This window comes from Cajanus cajan, chromosome 10, assembly GCF_000230855.2.
Source record: "Cajanus cajan strain Asha chromosome 10, NIPB_CcT2T_4, whole genome shotgun sequence".
NCBI classification, from domain to species: domain Eukaryota; kingdom Viridiplantae; phylum Streptophyta; class Magnoliopsida; order Fabales; family Fabaceae; genus Cajanus; species Cajanus cajan.
In genome coordinates this window covers 175,117-194,768 of record NC_138526.1, presented here as the reverse complement: position 1 = coordinate 194,768, position 19,652 = coordinate 175,117, and the positions used below count along the sequence as shown (strand labels likewise).

General features: G+C 30.1%; 2 protein-coding genes across 2 annotated transcripts; one reads left to right on the top strand and one right to left on the bottom strand.

Annotated features, from left to right (window-relative positions):
• The first annotated feature begins 5,053 nt into the window (after nt 1-5,053).
• LOC109819122 (B3 domain-containing transcription factor VRN1) lies at nt 5,054-6,851 on the top strand. The gene is made up of 3 exons (XM_020384724.3): nt 5,054-5,309; nt 5,465-5,965; nt 6,357-6,851. Exons 1-3 carry the CDS (start codon nt 5,208-5,210, stop codon nt 6,588-6,590), a joined length of 837 nt encoding a protein of 278 aa, XP_020240313.1. The 5' UTR covers nt 5,054-5,207; the 3' UTR covers nt 6,591-6,851.
• Nucleotides 6,852-9,189: 2,338 nt separating this feature from the next.
• On the bottom strand, nt 9,190-18,424 carry LOC109819119 (putative methylesterase 12, chloroplastic). The gene is made up of 5 exons (XM_020384720.3): nt 17,773-18,424; nt 16,702-16,941; nt 16,473-16,616; nt 15,433-15,567; nt 9,190-9,781 (listed from the first exon to the last, which is right to left on the bottom strand). Exons 1-5 carry the CDS (start codon nt 18,004-18,006, stop codon nt 9,509-9,511), a joined length of 1,026 nt encoding a protein of 341 aa, XP_020240309.1. The 5' UTR covers nt 18,007-18,424; the 3' UTR covers nt 9,190-9,508.
• Between the last annotated feature and the right edge of the window lie 1,228 nt (nt 18,425-19,652).

Genomic DNA, 19,652 nt, shown 5'->3' with positions numbered 1-19,652 from the left:
TTCGTGCATTAAACACTCTCTTAGGGGACATTTGATACACAAAATATTTTTACATTTATGATAATCTTAAAGTAGGGATCTTAGTTTCCTATGTTAGATAGTTATTTAAAAAAAAAATAGATTCCCAAAAATATAGTTTTCTAAGAACCATTTTTATCTCACTTTCATGCTAAAATATTCTCACAAGAGGTGGGAATTGAGAATTCAACTTTCCCTTATGGGAAAAGTTTTATATATATATATAAGACCACAGTATCTCTTATTAAAATAAAAAATATCTCTTTCTCCCTCTTTTTTTTTTTTTTCTCTCTCTCACACTCTCACTCACCCTTACTTTCCTCTCTCTCCCCTCTCCCCCCTCTCACTCCTTCTATTTCTCTTTCTCACTCTTCCTCTCCCTCTTTCCCTCTCTCTCTCCCTCTCCCCTTCCCTTCTCTCTCCCTCCCATATCTATATTTCTCTCTCTTTCTTATATCTCATAATTTATTAATATTGTCAATTTTAATAATATTATTAAAATTTATTTTATTCCTACATTTTACTGACATCTGTTAAAACTTCTATTTTTTTTTATTTGAATGAAATAAAATAATATATTTTTATTCTTTTAGCATTTTTCTTGTTTTGGTTGAACTCTGCATTTAAATAATTTTAATAAGTTCTTAACTTTTTAAAATAGTTTAATATCATATTAGTAATAAGATTTAAGTAAATAAATAAATATATATATATATATATATATATAATGACTTTATTTTAATAAAGAATATTTTTGTAAAAAATATTTATAAATCCAAGAATACACTATTGTAACCAAACATAAAAATCTTTAATTTTCGAAAATCATGTATGAATATTTTCATGAACTTTTATGAGTAACCAAACATATTTTTATTATTCTCAGGAATCATGATTCCCAAGATCTGTAATTCCTAGAAATCATGATTCCTGATTATGAAAAAACTTCTTCCCTACCAAACGCTTCCTTAGTATAACTTAGCAAAAGGAGTTGATAAAAAAGTAAGTAAAAGAAATTAAAGACGTTATTTATTTTGTGGCTAACACAAATTTTTAAAAAATAATAAGTGCTATAAATGCAAAAGAAACATGAAATACACAATAAGAGAATTTTCAAGGAAGGGTCAAGGTGCATGCTATTAAACTTTAAATTCTAATATGTGTCTGGAGGAAAGAGGAACATTATAGAAGTAGGTTGAATAGTGTTACTCAAACACTTTCACTTTTCATAGTGCAGTAAAGTAGTAATCGTGACAGATATAGGAGAGTAGATGAAGTAATAAAGAATGAAATCAGGGATTTATGTTGCTTTTTCTCAGCCATTGAGATTACGTCCAGTTCTCTATTCAATCAGATCAAGTCTTACTATCTTTTCAAATATACAAGTATTCTTTATCAAGCCATTTATGTTTCAAGTTTAAGTATTCTTTGAATTGTCTATTCAAGCAATCTATACAAGTATTATTTTCACACAAAGTCTCTCTATGCTTCAACACTGTATATTCTTTTATAGTCAAGTCTCTCCAAGCTCAAACAACAAGTATTCTTTTCCAAACAAGCTTCTATATAGGCTCAAATCCAATAACTTAAGAGTTACAAAGGTTTACAAAGTTGTTTCATTTTTCTATCAAGATGTAATACAACAACTTAGGTACAAAGATTTTTTATAGAAAGAAAGAATGTAGTTTTTAATATTGATTGACCTCTCTAAATTCATCATCTCTTTTTGAACTTCAAATTTCTTTTTATAAGACTTCAATGAAGATGACCGTTATAAGTTCTTGAACTTCTCTATCATGACGTGCTTAATTTGTCTTCATGATTTGATTCTTGAGAAGAGAAGTGTTTGTTGGTGTAATAAATGTTTGCATTAAATGCTTTCATCAAATGCTTTCATCAAATTGTCACTTCTTATTTAATCAAGAAAGCTTCTTATCACCTTTTTGGCAGTGAGTAGGTAGACTATGTGTGTGTCAAGACATTGCAGTGATGAAACGACTTTTGGCTGTAGCTTTTGATATTTACAAAGATTAGCTCGTCCTTTTCTGATGCAAGACATGTCTTTCTTTCTTTTTTGTGGAACGTTGGTACCGATTAAGTATTTTTAAATTTGATCTACTAAGAAATTTATTCAAACATAGTTAGTTTCTCATTTAGACATCATAAATAATAAGGATTTAATACATATCACTTTTTATGACTAATGATTCATCTTATCCATTATAAAGATTGTCTTAATGAGGTCATCGTCTTATACAAGATTTGTCTTAGTAGGTGAATTTCATCTTAGAGAAAGGTTTATCTTACTCATTTTAAAACTTTATACAATTTGATCCAAAACCTCTATATTTGTTAACAACAAAACTTAAGACCAAAGAGATATAAGATTGTCTTTTTAACTTAAATGTAAATTTGAGTTAATAAAAAAGAGACTAATATTGTAAAAGACTTCCATTCTAATATGTGAGTATGATATTGTAAAATACTATTATTGTATATGTGAGTTAAAAATTTATATAAGAATTGTCAAGTGTAAAAGTGCAAGTTATTAAACTTCAAATTCTAAGATGTGAGTTTGAGTTAGTAAAACTAAGAGTCTGATTGTGAAAGATTATTATTCTAAAATAAAAAAATAGTTACACAAATGAGAACATATGTGAAAAATACTTTTTATGAGAAAATTGTTGAAAAAAAATATGGTTTCTTTTTCCTATAAATACGATGCAATCATGACTACAATTAAATAAATAAAATAGTTCTTTACCTTAATAGCAGCAAGACTTATAGACTCTATTATGAGTGACAATTGAAAAGGCATGACCAAGATTTTGTCAAAAATGTCTTTCAATTAAAACTCAAATTATGGTCCAAAGATAAAGAATATGGAAGAAATAAGAATAGTGGAAAATTTATATAAATAAAGAAAAATGTAGAAGTTTCTATAAGTCTAATCAAGACAAATATCTTCCATGTGACATCTAAAAGAAGACAAGTTACTTAGAGAAAGATCGTTGGTATTATAGAAAATTAGTGTCAACACTACTAGAAATTTGGACACATAGAAAAGAAAAATAATGAGCAACATATTTTTCTATGTTAATTGCTACTCAATATTCCATTAATGAAACAAGTGAGAGTTGGTACTTGGATAACAATTACAATAATCACATGGTTAATCGGAATATCATCATAGAAATTGACAAGTTCAATTAGGAAATAACTCATGGTAGAGTAAAAAGGAAAAGATACTATAATTGTGGAGATAAAAAGAAGGTATAAGACTCATCAATGATGTCTTGTTTCCAATGTTAAAGAAAATATCTTGAGCATTGACTAAATAATGGAGAAAGGTTATGTTTTTCACTTTGAAAAATATACATGCACCATTTATGATAACTATGAAAAAGAGATAACTCAAATTTCGAAAATGTTGATAATGTTGGCAATGGCATGAAGGTCCAAGTTGATGATTCATGACTATGACATTGAAGATTTAGTTGTTTCAACACCAATGCCTTAAAGCTTATATATTAAAAGAATATGTTGAGATCTTCCAAGCTTGAAACAAAATAATGAAGTCTTTCATGAATGTTTTCTTGGAAAGAAACATTGATTGCCATTTTCTTTTGGAAAATCTAGAAAGCAAAAGACTTGTCGAACTTGATCCACATTAACATTTGCATACTGAGAAAGTACCATCACTTCACAATAATATGTGTTTCATCATCTTCATTGATGACTTTTCTATAATGATTTAAGTTTACTTTCTTAGAGAAAAATAAGGAGTCTCAAAATATTCAAGAAGTTTAAAGCTACTATTGAAAAACAAAGTTAAAAACATAAAGTACTTAAAAGTGATTGCATAAAGGAGAATAACTCATGAATTTGATAAGTTATATGAAAATGAATGCATTGAGTGACAACTTGCAATAGCATATTCTCCACAACAAAATATTGTCTTTGAGAGGAGGAATCAAATAGTTGTAAAGATGACCAAGCTAATGAAGAAGAAATATTTATCTAACACCTTTTAGGTAGAAAGCAAATCACACTATAAATTACATACTTAATAAATATTCAAATGAGGTAGTTCAATACAAGACATATGTTGATGCTTGGAATGGGAAAAACTATAAATTAAACATCATAAACTAAATTTAATATTAAATAAAAATTTTATAAAAATATTTATGTATTAATGTTAGATTTTTTTTTTACTATTGTGGAATTATTTTAAAAACTATTTATTAACTTCAATTTGGTAAATAGAGTTTTTAAACCTACCTAAAATCATTATGCAAACACATTACATAAAGGAGTTATGTTAAAACTTGTTACCACTTTGGAATGGTCAAAGTGAGTATGATGTGGGAGATCTATATATATATATATATATATTTTAATAATTGGTGTTGTTTTCTCTTAATAGGATACTAACTTTTGTATTTTTTTTTTCTTAGTGTAAATGGGGATCAACTTTTTTTTTAATAATTAGTGTTGCTGTGAGTAACACCTCAAGAGCAATTAATAAATAAATAATAATTCATAAAATATAATTTTATTAGATATAAAAATATTAATTAAAAAAATATTTTACTTAATTATATACGAATATAAATGTAATAGGGAATAAAATTTTAGATTCAAAATTATTAAAGATTTATTTATTGGTAATAATTTTTTACATTCAAATATTCAATAATGTTATTTCAATTTTAATTATTATTTTTATATTTAAAAGTTATATTTTATTAATTATTATTATTTATTAATTATTTTTGTGGTGTTATTCACACCAACAAAACCAATTATTAAAAAAATTCATGACACTTAAGAACAGTAACACTTATTTTAAATTAGTTAAATAGCTTAAAAACAACATTTCATTAATGAAAAAATTGTTATATTTTAATTATATTTTTTAATTGTATTATATCACTATAAATATATTTATTTTTAATAATGATATGGTACAATTAAAAAATATAATTAATTTTTAGTATAAAAGAAATTTACATGATTAACACTACTTTTAATTTTTACGTTTTTTTTTTCCTCTCAATCTAATTCAATGCCATCTCGTGAATCAACAGTATTGTCTGTCGTGCACGTCATACTAAACACAACACTAAAGACTGAGTCAGTGAGTAGTCCGTGGGACGTGGGTTGAAGTTGAATCTCTTCTTCCAATGCAGCCTCGACGAAGAAGGTATGTTGGAGGTTCGACGGAAACGAAATCTAAGCATTTTCTGAAGATAATACTTCCCTCAGCCATTCATGGCAACCAAATGGTAACTCTTTATGCTCTCTTACTTTCTCTTCTTTCTTTCACTCCCATTCTATCCATGCATCACTTATTCACTTTCTTGGGTTGAGCCCCTTCTTTTCTTTTCTTATTAAATCAAAGTGTACTGTTCATAACTGATTTAAGAAGTGATCACTGCAGAGAATTCCCGAGGAGTTTATAAAAAGATTTGGAGATGAACTATCAACTGTTGCTACAGTTTCTGTTCCCGATGGTCGTATTTGGAAAATGAGGTTGAAGAAATGTGATAAACATGTTTTCTTCTGCACCCAATGGCGACACTTTGTAAATTACTATTCTCTCAGTTACGGTTCCCACCTAGTTTTCAGATATGAAGGGAACTCAAAATTTCGTGTTCTTATATTTGATATTACTTCTGCTGAGATTTGTTATCCATGCAAAACTCGAGGCACTAATAGTAATAGGAAGAGGTCCAAGGTTGATGACGAAGACAGTAATGTGAACTTAAAAAGTGAGAGCAAAACAAAGAAGGAAGAAAGTGATTTTTCTGATAGGAAACAAGTCCAAAGTGGATATAATGAAAATCACTCTTCTAATTCTTCGGAAATATCAAAGGATTCTGCCAATACATTCAAGCCCAAAAACCCCTTTGTCACTTCAACCATCAAGCTTGATCGATTGGTGAGGAATAATTTTACTTTAATAGTTTATGATAAAACGAAGGTTTAATTACTTTTGTTTTTCCTATGTTATCATAAAACCTTAATATTATTTTTATAATTAACAATTATTTTATTTTAGTTTCTATATATATATTTTTTTAGTTTTTATAGTTGTCTAAACTTTTCCTTTTAATTCATATATATACATAAACTTTCTATCTCCATAAATATAGACCAAAGAAACTTAAAAGAGAATAAAAATGATATGGATTGAAACTAAAATGGAATGTTTTTAATTATAGAAATTAAAAGATAAAATTATGAAATTGTGAGGAACAAAAGGGGAACTAAACCTAAAATGAAAAATTGAGTATGCATGTTTTACACTCAAACCTCCCTTCCTTGTGCAGTATGTGGGAAGTAAATTTGCTAGCAAGTATCTGAAGGCAAATGTTGGTATGATGCTCCAAAACTGTAACGGGGAGCAGTGGGATGTTTCTTGCGTATGTCATAGTGGCAGCAGAGCAAAGATAATATTCAGGGGATGGAGTAAATTTGTAAGGGACAATGATCTATCAGAAGGAGATGCTTGTATGTTGGAGTTGATCAAGAGGGACCCAATTGTGCTAAAACTTACTACCTAAATATGACAATTCATGTCCACTATAAACACTCAATCGTCTGTGTTTGCTTTTGGATTGGATCCACGTCTCAACAAGCAGCTTATGGGTATTTCGGTTATTGGATGTGGTGACAGGGCTTTGATCTGTGTTTTGTTGTCACTTTTTTAACTAGTAATAAAGCCGTTAATGGATTGGTGAGAAATGATGGATTATTTGGTGGTGCTTATAAAATATTATGTATTCAGAACTTTAATCCACTAATTAACGTACAACTTTAATCAATTAGTATCTGATTAGATCAAATACGAGAGAGGTGTAGGTTATTAATTAGATCCATATCTGATTGCGTTTGGTAGAGAAGAGGATAGTCATTCAAATATTTGACAAGCTGATTGCTTACTCCATCTAAATGAAAAATGAGGACGTGAAAATTGGACTTGTATCATACATTATTAGGTGAGCGTCAATTACTTTTCTTAACTACTAGGCTATTCACCGTAAGAAAAAATAAAAATAAAACCAAAAATCAAAACAAGTAATATTATTCTGCTCTTTTTCTTCGACATTCTTTAACAAAGTTGTTAGATGATGTTGAGATTTTCTTCACCCCAGATAATCCTTTTGTAATTTCACTGCGGGCATAGGCCCCATTACATTATACATATACATATATATACATACATACATATAAGGAGCATATCAAGTGAGAGAAAATTTATTATGAGAGATGAGAGGGTTAAAATATAACCTTTAGATTAATTTTACGAATTCCTAAATTTTGACGTATTAAGTGAGAGAAAATTAATCTAAGGATTATATTTTAACCCTATCATCTCTCATAATAAATTTCCTCTCCCTTGATACACTCCCCATACACACACACACACACACACATATATATATATATATATATATATATATATATATATATATATATATATATATATATGAGTTAATCACCTATACACTGCTAATGTAAAGTTTTTTACACTGACAACCAATCAAATTTGTTAATAGTGCATTTTTTATTTTAATTTAATTAAATGAGCAAATGACATGACACTATTAACAGATCTGATTGGTTGCCAGTATAAAGTGTATAGGTGATTAACTATATATATATATAATTTATGATCATTTTTTTAAGTAAACATCTAATGTGGTCCCTAAAAAAATAGTAGAAGTGATTAATCGGTTTCTGAAAGATTTTTTACAACATTTGGATCTCTAAATTTTAATTTTGTTATGCAAGTTATTCCTTCTGTTATATTCAATTGCTAACTCTACTAATCTCATGATCAATCAACAACTAATTATCACGTTGACATGTATTTTCTTTCTCAATTGGTATATAATCATTATAAACTAAGTAGATTTAGACATGTGACAATGTAAGATTTAATTTTTAATTTAATTTAAAATTAACTGAAGTGATATTTGAATGACTTATTTCTTTTCACACACTTCCATTCTCATATTCCATTTCATTCGCGAAATTGATATGTGCAAGATGTGAAACTTATTGAGACAAGGGTTTAAGACATTATTGAAGAGGAACTTGGATTTTTGGTTGTTCATGAAATCTTTATTAGAGCTATGTTTTCATATTAACAAAGAAGACCATTATCACTAAGTTCTTCTCCACTTCTACTAGAAGAATTTTGCAATTCATTAAACATAGCAAAAACACTCGTATTCAATTAATGCATCCTTACTTGATATCTTTCAGAATGACCATTCATTTTGTTAAATCTTAAATTCAATAATTTAAGGTTTACAATCATAAACTTGTAACTAGAAAAGACGAAGAAATTAAGGATGACTGAGATAGAAAAATTCTATTGTAGAAAATCCTACAAAAGTCAACAACTTTTCATTTTTACCAGAACACTCATGACCAGAATATTTATACATAACAAAATGTTTTTTTGTTATTTGAAAAGTATCAAAATCTTGTATTATATAATCCATATTAAGTGAGTAAAAGAAAGAACAACCAACTGAAAGAGAGAATAAGTGTTAACCTAATATTTAACTTGTTCAAGAAACTAACAAAGTTAATAACAAAATATAATGAATAATTTGCATAACAAAATTAAAATTTAAGAACTCAGATGTCACAAAAAATCTTTTAAAACTTAGATGTCACAAAAAATCTTTCAAGACCTATTAACCATCTCTATTATTTTTCAGAAACTAAATTTAGTGATTACTCGATAACTTTTCATTTCATTTCCTTTTTTAATAAAAATCAAACAATATTAATTCAAGATGACTTTTTTCCTTTTTGTTTACCAAAATATAAATATACTTTTAATGCCCAAATGATTAGAAAAATTTTAAGTCCATCCTTAGCATTCCAATGCAATTTTTTCGTCAACCTTTTCATGAATAAGACAAAATAAAGATAAAAATAAAAATTTAAAGCGCATGCGATTATTAAATCTCTTCTTTCTTCTTCATACACCCCTTTCACAAAAATGTAAACAGTTTAAGCCAATTTTAAAATTCATCGTAAAACACCATTTCACCATTTTCATCCGCCTTTTCATGAATAAAAACGAACGAATTTCTTTAATTTTATTGAAGCAGTGAAATATATGCACTTTTTACTCTAATATTGTACTAACAATAAAAAATAATCGTAATAAAGCTAAAATTGTAAGTACAAAAGTTAATATTACTATACACATGAACTGGAAGAAAAAAAAGAAGAAAAAAAAAACTTACAGAAGTCAATTGCTAATTGAATAATACAGTTGTCTTAATGCGATGGAATCATGCTCCTTCCTCTATTATATTTGATGATTATAAAAGATAAAAATACTTCTCTCAACTGGGCCTCCTGCATGATGGTCAATATAGCAAAGCCATATCAACTCTACAATTTCTGAATCCTAGGGAATGGAAAGATAAAACAAATCATGGTAACCATTAAGCTATGGAATTTGAGCTATTTCCACCAAAAGTTTGTGGAGAGATTGTGGCTTGGAGAAGAATGGACTGTGGTCACTGCCTTTGATCTTGAAAACTCCTTCAGGTGGATTTTCTCTCACAAGCTTCTCTTGGACATCTGGTGAAAGTGCATGATCATCCAATGTTTGAATGTAAAACCGGCGCCCAGTACCATATTTCTCAGCTGATAAAGACAGCTTCTCCATGATTGGACCAAGAGGACTATGTCTCATGGAAACCATGGCTAGAGCAACATCCTGAAATACACCTCATTTCAAAATTTCAAATGTATCAGAATTTCGAAAGTGTTAATACAACAACCAGCTCATTCCTTCAATTAGGACTCAGTTTACATCACACAAATAAAAATACAATAAATTAAGATAGTATTATATTTTTATTTGAATTCGGTTATGATCCAACCTGTAATGTGTATAAACAAATTTTACAGGACATGGTATTAAGAAACTAGAAACATACCAGGTGATTTTTTGAGTTATTTCAGAGTATTAATCCATAACAAAATAAAGAATATATAAAAATTTTAAATAAAAAAAAAAAAAACACGTTTGGGTATCAGGAGAAGAAAAAATCCTACCTTAATTAACATAACACTGCTTAGAAACATAAAAACAACAAATATATATGAACCACTTCACCCATACTTGAAATAATCTTGTTACACAATTATTAAAAACCAATAATTTCAAGCTGGATCCGAACTAAACTTAGCACACTCAAGAAAATATTTAGGAACCTACAACTCAACAATTTTGCTCCTTCTCAGTCAAAAGACAACATGTGTTTCTTTCTCAACATATAGGTCACATATTTGCGGGTTGCATCCTCTTGGTCAATCATGCTCATATTTGTGTAAAACGGTATCCACAGAAAAAGTCATTGTTGGAAACCAAAGTAACAAAATAATAACTCGCAGCTAAAATAAAAGGTGAGAAAAAAGAAACAAAAATGTTGATGTGCATAAGTAGAATAAACTAAACACTAAGAGAGGACATTAACACTCTAGAAAATAAGAGATTACAACTACTAAGAGAACCTTAAAAGAGAAACTATTTTTCTCTCCTACTTTTTCTCTTAGTAGACAAGAAGCTTTAAAGAAAGGACAAAACTTGGGTACAGTACCATAAATGCATATTATCGAGGTCTGCATTAAATTTATATATTACCAAGGTGAAATTTCAATTCTGATTGGAGAAAAACACATTGAAAAATAACACAAACAATACCTATAGTATTGTACTTAAGTTTTGTTCTTAAAGAAAATGGAAGAAGAGACTTCTTGGGATGATCACAATGGGACCATAGGGATTCTTTATATAGCCATGGATCAAATTGCTCAAAATGCAAGTTAAATGCAATACACATAATTCGAACAACTCTCATAGTAGTCAATCTAACAATTGGTGAAAATATCTCATTAAAGTCAATACCTTTTTTTTCCTGAGTATATCCTTTGACCACCAATCTTTCACGATATCTTTTCACTTGATCATTGTCATCTCGTTTGATCTTGTAGATCCATTTACTTCTAATGGCTTTTCGACCTTCTATAAATTCAACAAGTTCCCATGCATTGTGTTTATGTAAGGCCTCCCCTTCTTCTAGCATTGTTCTAATCTATAGAGAAACATTTGAACTCTTCGATGTATATTGAAAGGCTAATGGTTTTCCTTCTTCAATTAAAAGGCAACACACATCCTGGCTTGCCATGACATAATCTGAGTGTCAAGATGGTTTTCCTTAAATGATGCCTTTTTCATTAAGCTTTTTCATCATTGACTTCATTTGTCTCTTGTTCCTCGTGCACTTGTTCTACTTCAAAAGAGTTATCTTCTCTTTTTTATCTCCACCATAGTAATGTTTTTGGTAGTGTTGTCATTTTTCTACTCACTTTACAATTCATTTTTTGCAAAAAAATGCCCTTGCTTACAACAACTTTGAAGGCAATGGAATCTCACAAGCTTAAAATTGTCAACATAACCCAAGAATATACATTTCCTAGATTTTGGATCCAGCTTTGATCCTTCTTAGGAGTTGTACATCTCATACACAGGGCATTCGAACACATGTAAGAAAGAATAATCAATTGGTTTGCCTTTCCACGTCTCCATTGGTGACTTTCTACCAATACCTTGTTATCAACATAACTCTTGTTCTATCTTGATTAGGTACACCTATAATCTCTTTGAATCATCAATTAATAATACAAAATACTTTGCTCCTCCCATGGATATTTATGGTGATTCCCAGGCATCAAAATGGATCAAGTCCAATACATGTTTGCTTCCATAGTTACTTTGGAAAATTTCATTCTATGTTGTTTGTTTGCTTATCATATAGTGTGCTCAAAATGGTAAATTTACTGTTTTGAGCTTGAAAAGAAATTATGTTCCACAAGCCTCACTCTAACATATGATTAAGTCTACGATGCTATGTCATTGTCGCTTCTTCTTGACTTGTTGTTGCAACAAATGCATCTACTTCTTGCAACATATCTCCCAAAAGCATATATAGATTTGCTTTGAGCTTCCCTACTTTCATTACTGCAAGCTTGTCTTCATTATCTTCAAGATTCCACCTTCAAAATTGATCTTGCACTCAAGGTCTTCCAATTGCCTAATGGACGATAAGTTCTTCAAACCATTCACATGTTGTACCCCTTCAATTGTTTGAATAGTACCATACATTTTTAATATGATAGAACTGACTCAACAACTTCTATGGTATGATTATTTCCCATGAACAGGAATCCTTTCAAGATGGGCTTATAAGTGCAAAATCAATATCGATATGGAACTAGGTTGCACTAAATTCAATATTGAACCATCATTTTTTTTGCCTTTAGAACTAATTGTTGCTTCATTATGTTGCACTTCTCTATCATCTAAGGTACTCGCAACGCAACCTTGAAAGGTTGGCGCTTCAAGTTATTTTCTTCATTCTTCTTGTGCCAATAGTTTTTCAAGTGTCCTCTCATCCCACTGGAGTCACGTTCATTTGATCTATCTCACATCATCTTTAAAGCCTATGCTTGCTTTGAATTTTCCAACCTATCTTCTTTATTCTTTGGCTTGGATTCTCTTCAAGACAACATCACCAAAAGGATAGACGATTGACAACATTATTATTTGTTATGTTGATGGTGAGTTGATCATACAAATTTCCCAAACTTTGAAATATAAGTTTTGCACATTGGTTGTTATTTGAAATTTGATGTTTTAAGTTAAGCAAATAGCATATTCAAATTGTTAATGTGATATGTCACCTATATGGACTGATTCAAAGAGTGTAGAGTTTTCTCTTTAAGAATATCTAGTGTGAAGTGACTTACTTTGTACAATTTGATGAGAGCACCCCTAATCTCTTTCGCAGCAACATTATTATACATCCCTTTCCACCTTTCATCAATGATATTTGCAAGTTTTCCTTCAATTGCATTGAAACAATTGTCTTTCCTCAAAATTTCCCTTATCTTCAATTTTCACATGAAGAAATTACTCCCTTTAAACTTCTCTATCTCATTTTGTTGCCATGATTTTACAGCAAATAATTTATAGACTGAATTGACTTGCACAATTTCCAACTGATGTATGATGGAATAGTGACTATAGTTTGTGAATTAGTACATATGTTGAGTTCCCAAAAAAGAGAGATAGGTCACCAATGGAAACACTTAGATACCAAGTCTTTTTTATCCAGAAGTTTCCTACACATGCACTTTCACACTTCGACATTATATTATCCAATAACAAGGAAAAAAACCTGGTGCAGAATATCAGATTATGCTACAACACATAGCATACTTGAGAAATTTCTTAAAAATATGGCACCATACTGGCATGTCTTATCGCGTAACAATATCAACAACCAAGAGGATTTGATACCATTGTTTGGGACCAGAATAACAAAATAATAACTCGTAACTAAAATAAGAGATGAGAAAAGAGGAATAAAAATGACAATGGGCAAAAAGAGAAACTTCATTAAATTAACAATGGATCCGTTTGTTTCAACTTTTTTTTCTTATAAAAGCGCTTTTTTAAATAAAATAAACTTTTTTAAAATTTTTTGATGTTTGTCTAAACTTCCTTTTATAAATAAGCAGTTTTATATTTTTTTTAAAGGAAGCAACACTTATTTGCTTCTTAAAGACTTGCTTTTTTTAAAAGCACTTGCTTAGAGACACTTATTTTTAAGTTTAAACAAATAGACCCAATGTCACTAGAAAAGAAGATTATAACTACCAAGAGAACCTTAAAAGAGAAACTATTTTCTCTCTTACTTCTCCTCAAAATAGACAAATTGGTAATGGCAACTGCCATGAAACAGCCATTAGTAGCACAGGAAAGAAGTCATAAACAGTTAAACACAACTATTCCCTAAAATGAAACTAGGGGCAAAAAAGAGATGTAAAAAAAATGGATTATGCTCTATCCAATAAAACAAAGGTCAGCAAAGTCTCCATATTTCTTGCAAAACCTTAAAAGCAAACCAAGAGAAACTGCTCCAAAGTGAGTGGGTTTGTTCAATTTCATCCATCACACCAAATAGAATATTCAAAGGAAAGTAGCTGCCTTAAAATATAGAATTAGACAGGCTATTGTTTCTGAACTTGACCTGATCGTAACACAAATGTGAGGGGAAACCACGACATAGGGCCTACAAATTTGCAGCATTCAACGGTATTAATCCTATCAAGTCTATTCATAAAAATGATCTGACCTTAGAAGGAATTTTAGATTTCCACATGGTTCTATTAAAGAAAAGGGCAAGAAATGGAAAATAGGAAACGCAAGATTCCAGAAGAGTTGGTAGATCAAATTCTCCTATTTTGATAAATGAATAAAAGTAAGAAGAATCAAGTAAAAGCAAAATGGATTGAATCTCAATGCTCCTCCTATCATTCAGGTTTCATCTAAGTGGAAATCCTAATCAATATTAGAATCCTGAGTTGAGTAAAAGCTCCGGATGAGTGACTAAAGTAAACAAAACGAACTACAAACGAATGAAATGTCTCAGAAAAAGGAATAGTTCCCACCTATACATCCACCCAAAATCAGATCCAGGAATCATCTCCCAGTCGAAAAGATGCACATACCCTTGACATAAAGTTCCAAGGACTTGCTTGACTCATTTCTGTTTAATGTGATATCTGCTTTACGAACTTGTTTCTTAAACTGTGATGGAAACAACTTAAAGATCTTGGTTACTAAATCACTAACAACCCAAAAGATTAGAGGAGCATGTGCGGGGGGTCTACTCCTCTAGTTAATTGTATTGATATATTTGTGAGAAACTGATAACCTCATCCCGCCTGCCCCCCAAATGTTATATAATGACAAGTATTAGTCTATACATGAAAAGATTAAAACTTGAATCTAAGGTTACTTTTTGACAAAAAAAAGTGGAATAAAATGGTGATGTAGATCTGTTGTGGTTTCGCTGCAGTTGTGTGATTTAAATCCACACTACAATTGCAAGTAGCACCGCAACAACAATATTGCGGATACAACAGGTGTCGTGGACTGCAATTTAGAACCATGAATGTGATAATTATATTAAACATCACCAATACAAGCTTTCTACTAGAGCTTTTAACCATGTACTTCTCAGTACAGTAATACATTTTGGATACCCGTTAATATTTCTTTTGAATCTTTTAATATTTGAAATTATTGATTGCATATAAGTTTTAAAAAAGATATTCTTCTTCCATCCAACCACTTCTAAAAATTGTAAGAGAAAGAGGATGAAAAAAATGTAATGAACAGCATTTTAGTTCCAAATTATTTCTATTTATCACAAGTCATACAGCTTCAAGTAGCTAAATTGAATAAACAGATATATAGCATCTAAAGAGTTAGAAATGGACTTAAATCCTGCATACCTTTGCAGGGGATTGGTTAAAATATAACCCTTTCATCTGCTCTTTCTCAAACATAAATCCTGTCGGGGGCTTTTCTTTACCATTCCCATGGATCAAAAACTTAGATTCTTGTATAAAACGTTCAGCAGATCCTAGCTGCAGTGTAGATAATTTGTGAGGACTTCCAAGAAAAATACAAAACAAGATGAATTTAAAATAATAGTAATAACTTATTACATGAAACATGCTCATTCAGGAATGAAAATACAACACAGAATTTATACTTTGGCTGTTATTACATTTAGTGTCTATGCAGTAAGAAAACATTTGAGCACCACTCTAATTATGAACACATTTGAATGTGATTGTAGGTTTGTCAGAACAGCTTTTTTTTTGCATGTTCTAGAGCTTATGTATTTAGCTTTTCCAAGTTGTTATTCTTACGGATAAAAAAGGGTATTATTTTGCTAAAAGAACATTATTTAAGGCAGGAAATTAATGAAATGAAGTAGGCTGAGTGGCACATTTTAGCAATAAAAGATTCACTGGGAAGTTTGCCAAGACTTTAAATTCTGCCCGTAGAAATAGAGTTATTAAAATTAAAACAGTCAAGAGAGAGTAATTAAAACAGTCAAGTAATGAAATGAAGTAGGCTGAGTGGCACATTTTAGCAATAAAAGATTCACTGGGAAGTTTGCCAAGACTTTAAATTCTGCCCATAGAATTAGAGTTATTAAAATTAAAACAGTCAAGTGAGAGTAAATTTGAGATAACAGATAAAAATATTACACTAAGCAATGTATTCATAAATTATAGTAGGACAGAACACCATGGTTTTACAAATTTTTTTCCTCTAGAATGTAGTATATTTGAGGTTGCACAGCCCTTGTGAAAGGATGAAGAGCAATATACATGTAATAACATAATTGATAAAAAAAAATGGTTACAAACTTGAAAGTTTTTAATTAAGTTATGTTTTGATTCAATTCATCACGTGTGAATATTTGATTTCTCAAAAATCCAACTGATCACACAAGTAAATGAACAAACTAACGAGATACCTCATCAGCAAACACATCAAAAGGTCTTTGGCCATCAGACACCATTGTTGCACAAAGGAAAATTGCTTTAGAGATCTTCTGTGCATAATGTTCCAATGCATAAGAAATACATGCACCACCGATACTATGACCAACAAGAATAACCTGCAAAATTTCCATTTTCATGAAATATAATAGAATATTGGACATGCATCAAGTCAAATATATATTCAATGTCTCACATCCAAACCTTTTCATCCTCAGGAAGGTTTTCAAGGTAAACAGTTAAAGGTTTTGAATACTCTGCCAATGTAGTGACCCTGTTAGTATCCGTGAGATCAATTCCAGAGCCAGTAAGATCTAAAGCAACAGGAAGCAGCCCTGCTTCCTCTAGAAGGGCAACAGTCTTGTACCAACACCATGCTCCAAAACCTTCTCCATGGATTAGCACAAACTTCTTTATCTGAATGTTTTCCAGATTTACATGAACCTGCACAGAGTATACCGGCAAATCAGTCAAGTATTTCAAAAAAAAAAATACAAGGGGCATGCAGAATCAAAACAGCATTGTTATACACTATAGGCTATAGCTAATGTCTGACAAGAGGCCAACAAAATTTCCTAACCAAATTTCTTAGCAAAATCAAGTTTGTGTAGAACATAAATACTAATTATTAAACAATTCCATACCATTCTAGATCCTATCTAACATTTGCATCCAACAAGAACATATTAACTTTGATTCTATGCATAAATTCAAATAAAAATTTCCAAAATAAGGAGTTCATTTACAATAAATCACAGGCAAAATCCAAATGAATAAGTAGTAACATAATTATCGTGATTTCAGCAGAAGTCTCCAAACATGAAACAGCTCCAATCTTGCCTATAGACAACTGTGCTAAACTCTCCTAAAAAGGTAGAAGAAAAGAACTATCCCATGACGCTAAAGAATGCATAAGATGTAGCGCAGTCAAGGAAGTGGGGTATGTTAACTAGTACAGGATACAAGCGACTAATCATAAACAAATCGCATCTGCTTTTGAAAGCACAGTGAATTGGCCCTGTACTTTTCTAGATGCACCTTTTTAGGCATAAAAAAAGTAGACCTTGATTTCTTTTTGTATGTGCACTTTTCAGCCATGGTCTGTTATGTTGACTCAAGCACTAGTTCTCACTTCTACCCTACCCAATACCCATGTACTGATTTACATAAAGATCTCAATCATGATAGCCCACCTTTTCCCACTGATGAAATGATTCAAAAATCAAAACTTTTCTATCAAAATATATAAATTAGAGTCACCCACATGACACACACCTGTTTATTGGCAGAAAAAGATTCAGACACAGCGTGCCTTTTAGAGGCACCAATTCTCCTTGACATTGACCCTTCAAACCTCTGAGACAATTGATGCTGCTGAAGTGCCATAGACAGTGCCTGAAGATGCAGCTCTTCCTCACTCACAAGCTTCCTCTGTGATCTACCTACTCTCTTGCTTCTCGATCCAATATCTTTGGTCTCCTTCTTCGTCATGCAAATGAAATTACCCATCTTTCACTTTCTCCTCTGCTCCAGCGAAATTGAACAAAGCCTCGGTTTTTCTTCAACTTATGGGTTGTCTTATTTTTCTTTTTCGTGGTCTCGGAGAGTTGGAGGAGTTGTTAAGTTGTTGGGAATGAATACCAAAAATAAAAGGCAAAATATAGGAATGAAACAACTCGAAGTCTTGAGGCCCTAACCGATTTTAGAGCTTATTAAATGCGCTCGATTTCAACGACACCAGACTTCATTTCACAATTCAATATCTCTCTCCATTGCTTTCAATTTCAACCTAACCAACAATAATAGGGCTTTTTCTTTTTCTTTTTTTTTTCTTCTAATTACTCCTGTTTTGGGTTTTTATTTTTACGAGAACAGTGTATATTTTACAAAGGGCGTGTAATGTAGTCAAGACTCAAGAGTCAAGACGAGCGTAGTGGAGACAAAGTGAGCTGAAAATAAGCGCATACATAATCTGTAGGTTTTCAACGTGCAGTTGAGTGGAACAGATGTCATCATTTTTTCTATTTGAAATAAAAATTGCTTTAAAAAGGTCGAATTTTACAAAGTTGAACTGATGAAGGAAACTTCATGGCAGAAAAAGCACTTTCCTGATGTGAAACTGCTAAAACAGTATCCATATGTTCGAAAATGTACGAATTTTTTATTTTAAAATAAATAGTATATGTGGCAATGCGGAATGAACCCTTTCAAATGAAAAAAAATAAATTGAAAAAATATAATTTTGATGAGTTAAAAATATATAGACTCTGATTAAATAGAGAATCATTGTTTTACATCAAACTTTTTATTCCTGAAATTTTAATTTTCTTTTATAAAAAAATTATAAAAATAGTCGCAATGAAAATTAAACATAAATCTTTATGTTTTTAACTATCTTAACCCCTCCCCACTCAATTACTAGACTAACCCTAGTAATCTTTTTATTCATGAGATTATAATAGTAAAAATGTTTATTCTTGTATGTAAAATTATATATTATTAAAGATAAAAATTCTAAAAGAATTTTTACATTTTTTTTATTAAATGTTTTTTTTATCAAACATAATTTTAATGTAGATGAAAAGCTTGTGAAATATGGAAGAAATGTGAAATTACAGTAAATATAATTTTTGTCATGTAAGTAAATATGGGAGATTCTATTTTCTGTTTTATCTCATTTTGATAACTCGTTTAATGATTATTTTCATATGTAGTTAGGAATTGTGAAATTGCATAACATAAAGAATTCGTGTAATATACTCTTCTCTAGAATTTTCCCTTTTTTTCATTTTCAATATAATGTTGTGTCAATTTTCATCACAATCACAAAATGCAAAGATTTCAAAGTAATGGCAAAATATAAAGACTGTAAGTAATTTCAAAATGCAGATGAGAGAGAAGAAATGTGAGATTGTGATATACATAATTTTTGTTTGTACAAATATTTAAGACTATTTTTTTTGCTTTTATCTCAATGTAGAGTTTTCACCTATACTATAATTTTCTCTTTCCTTGATCTCTATATAATTATTTCCTCTTCTTTTATACTATTATTTTTTTCTTAATTTTTTTATAATAACACCTTGGCATGTCAAGATCTTTTTTTCTCTATATATATATATAATTAAAAATTAATTTTTTTTATAAAAATAAGA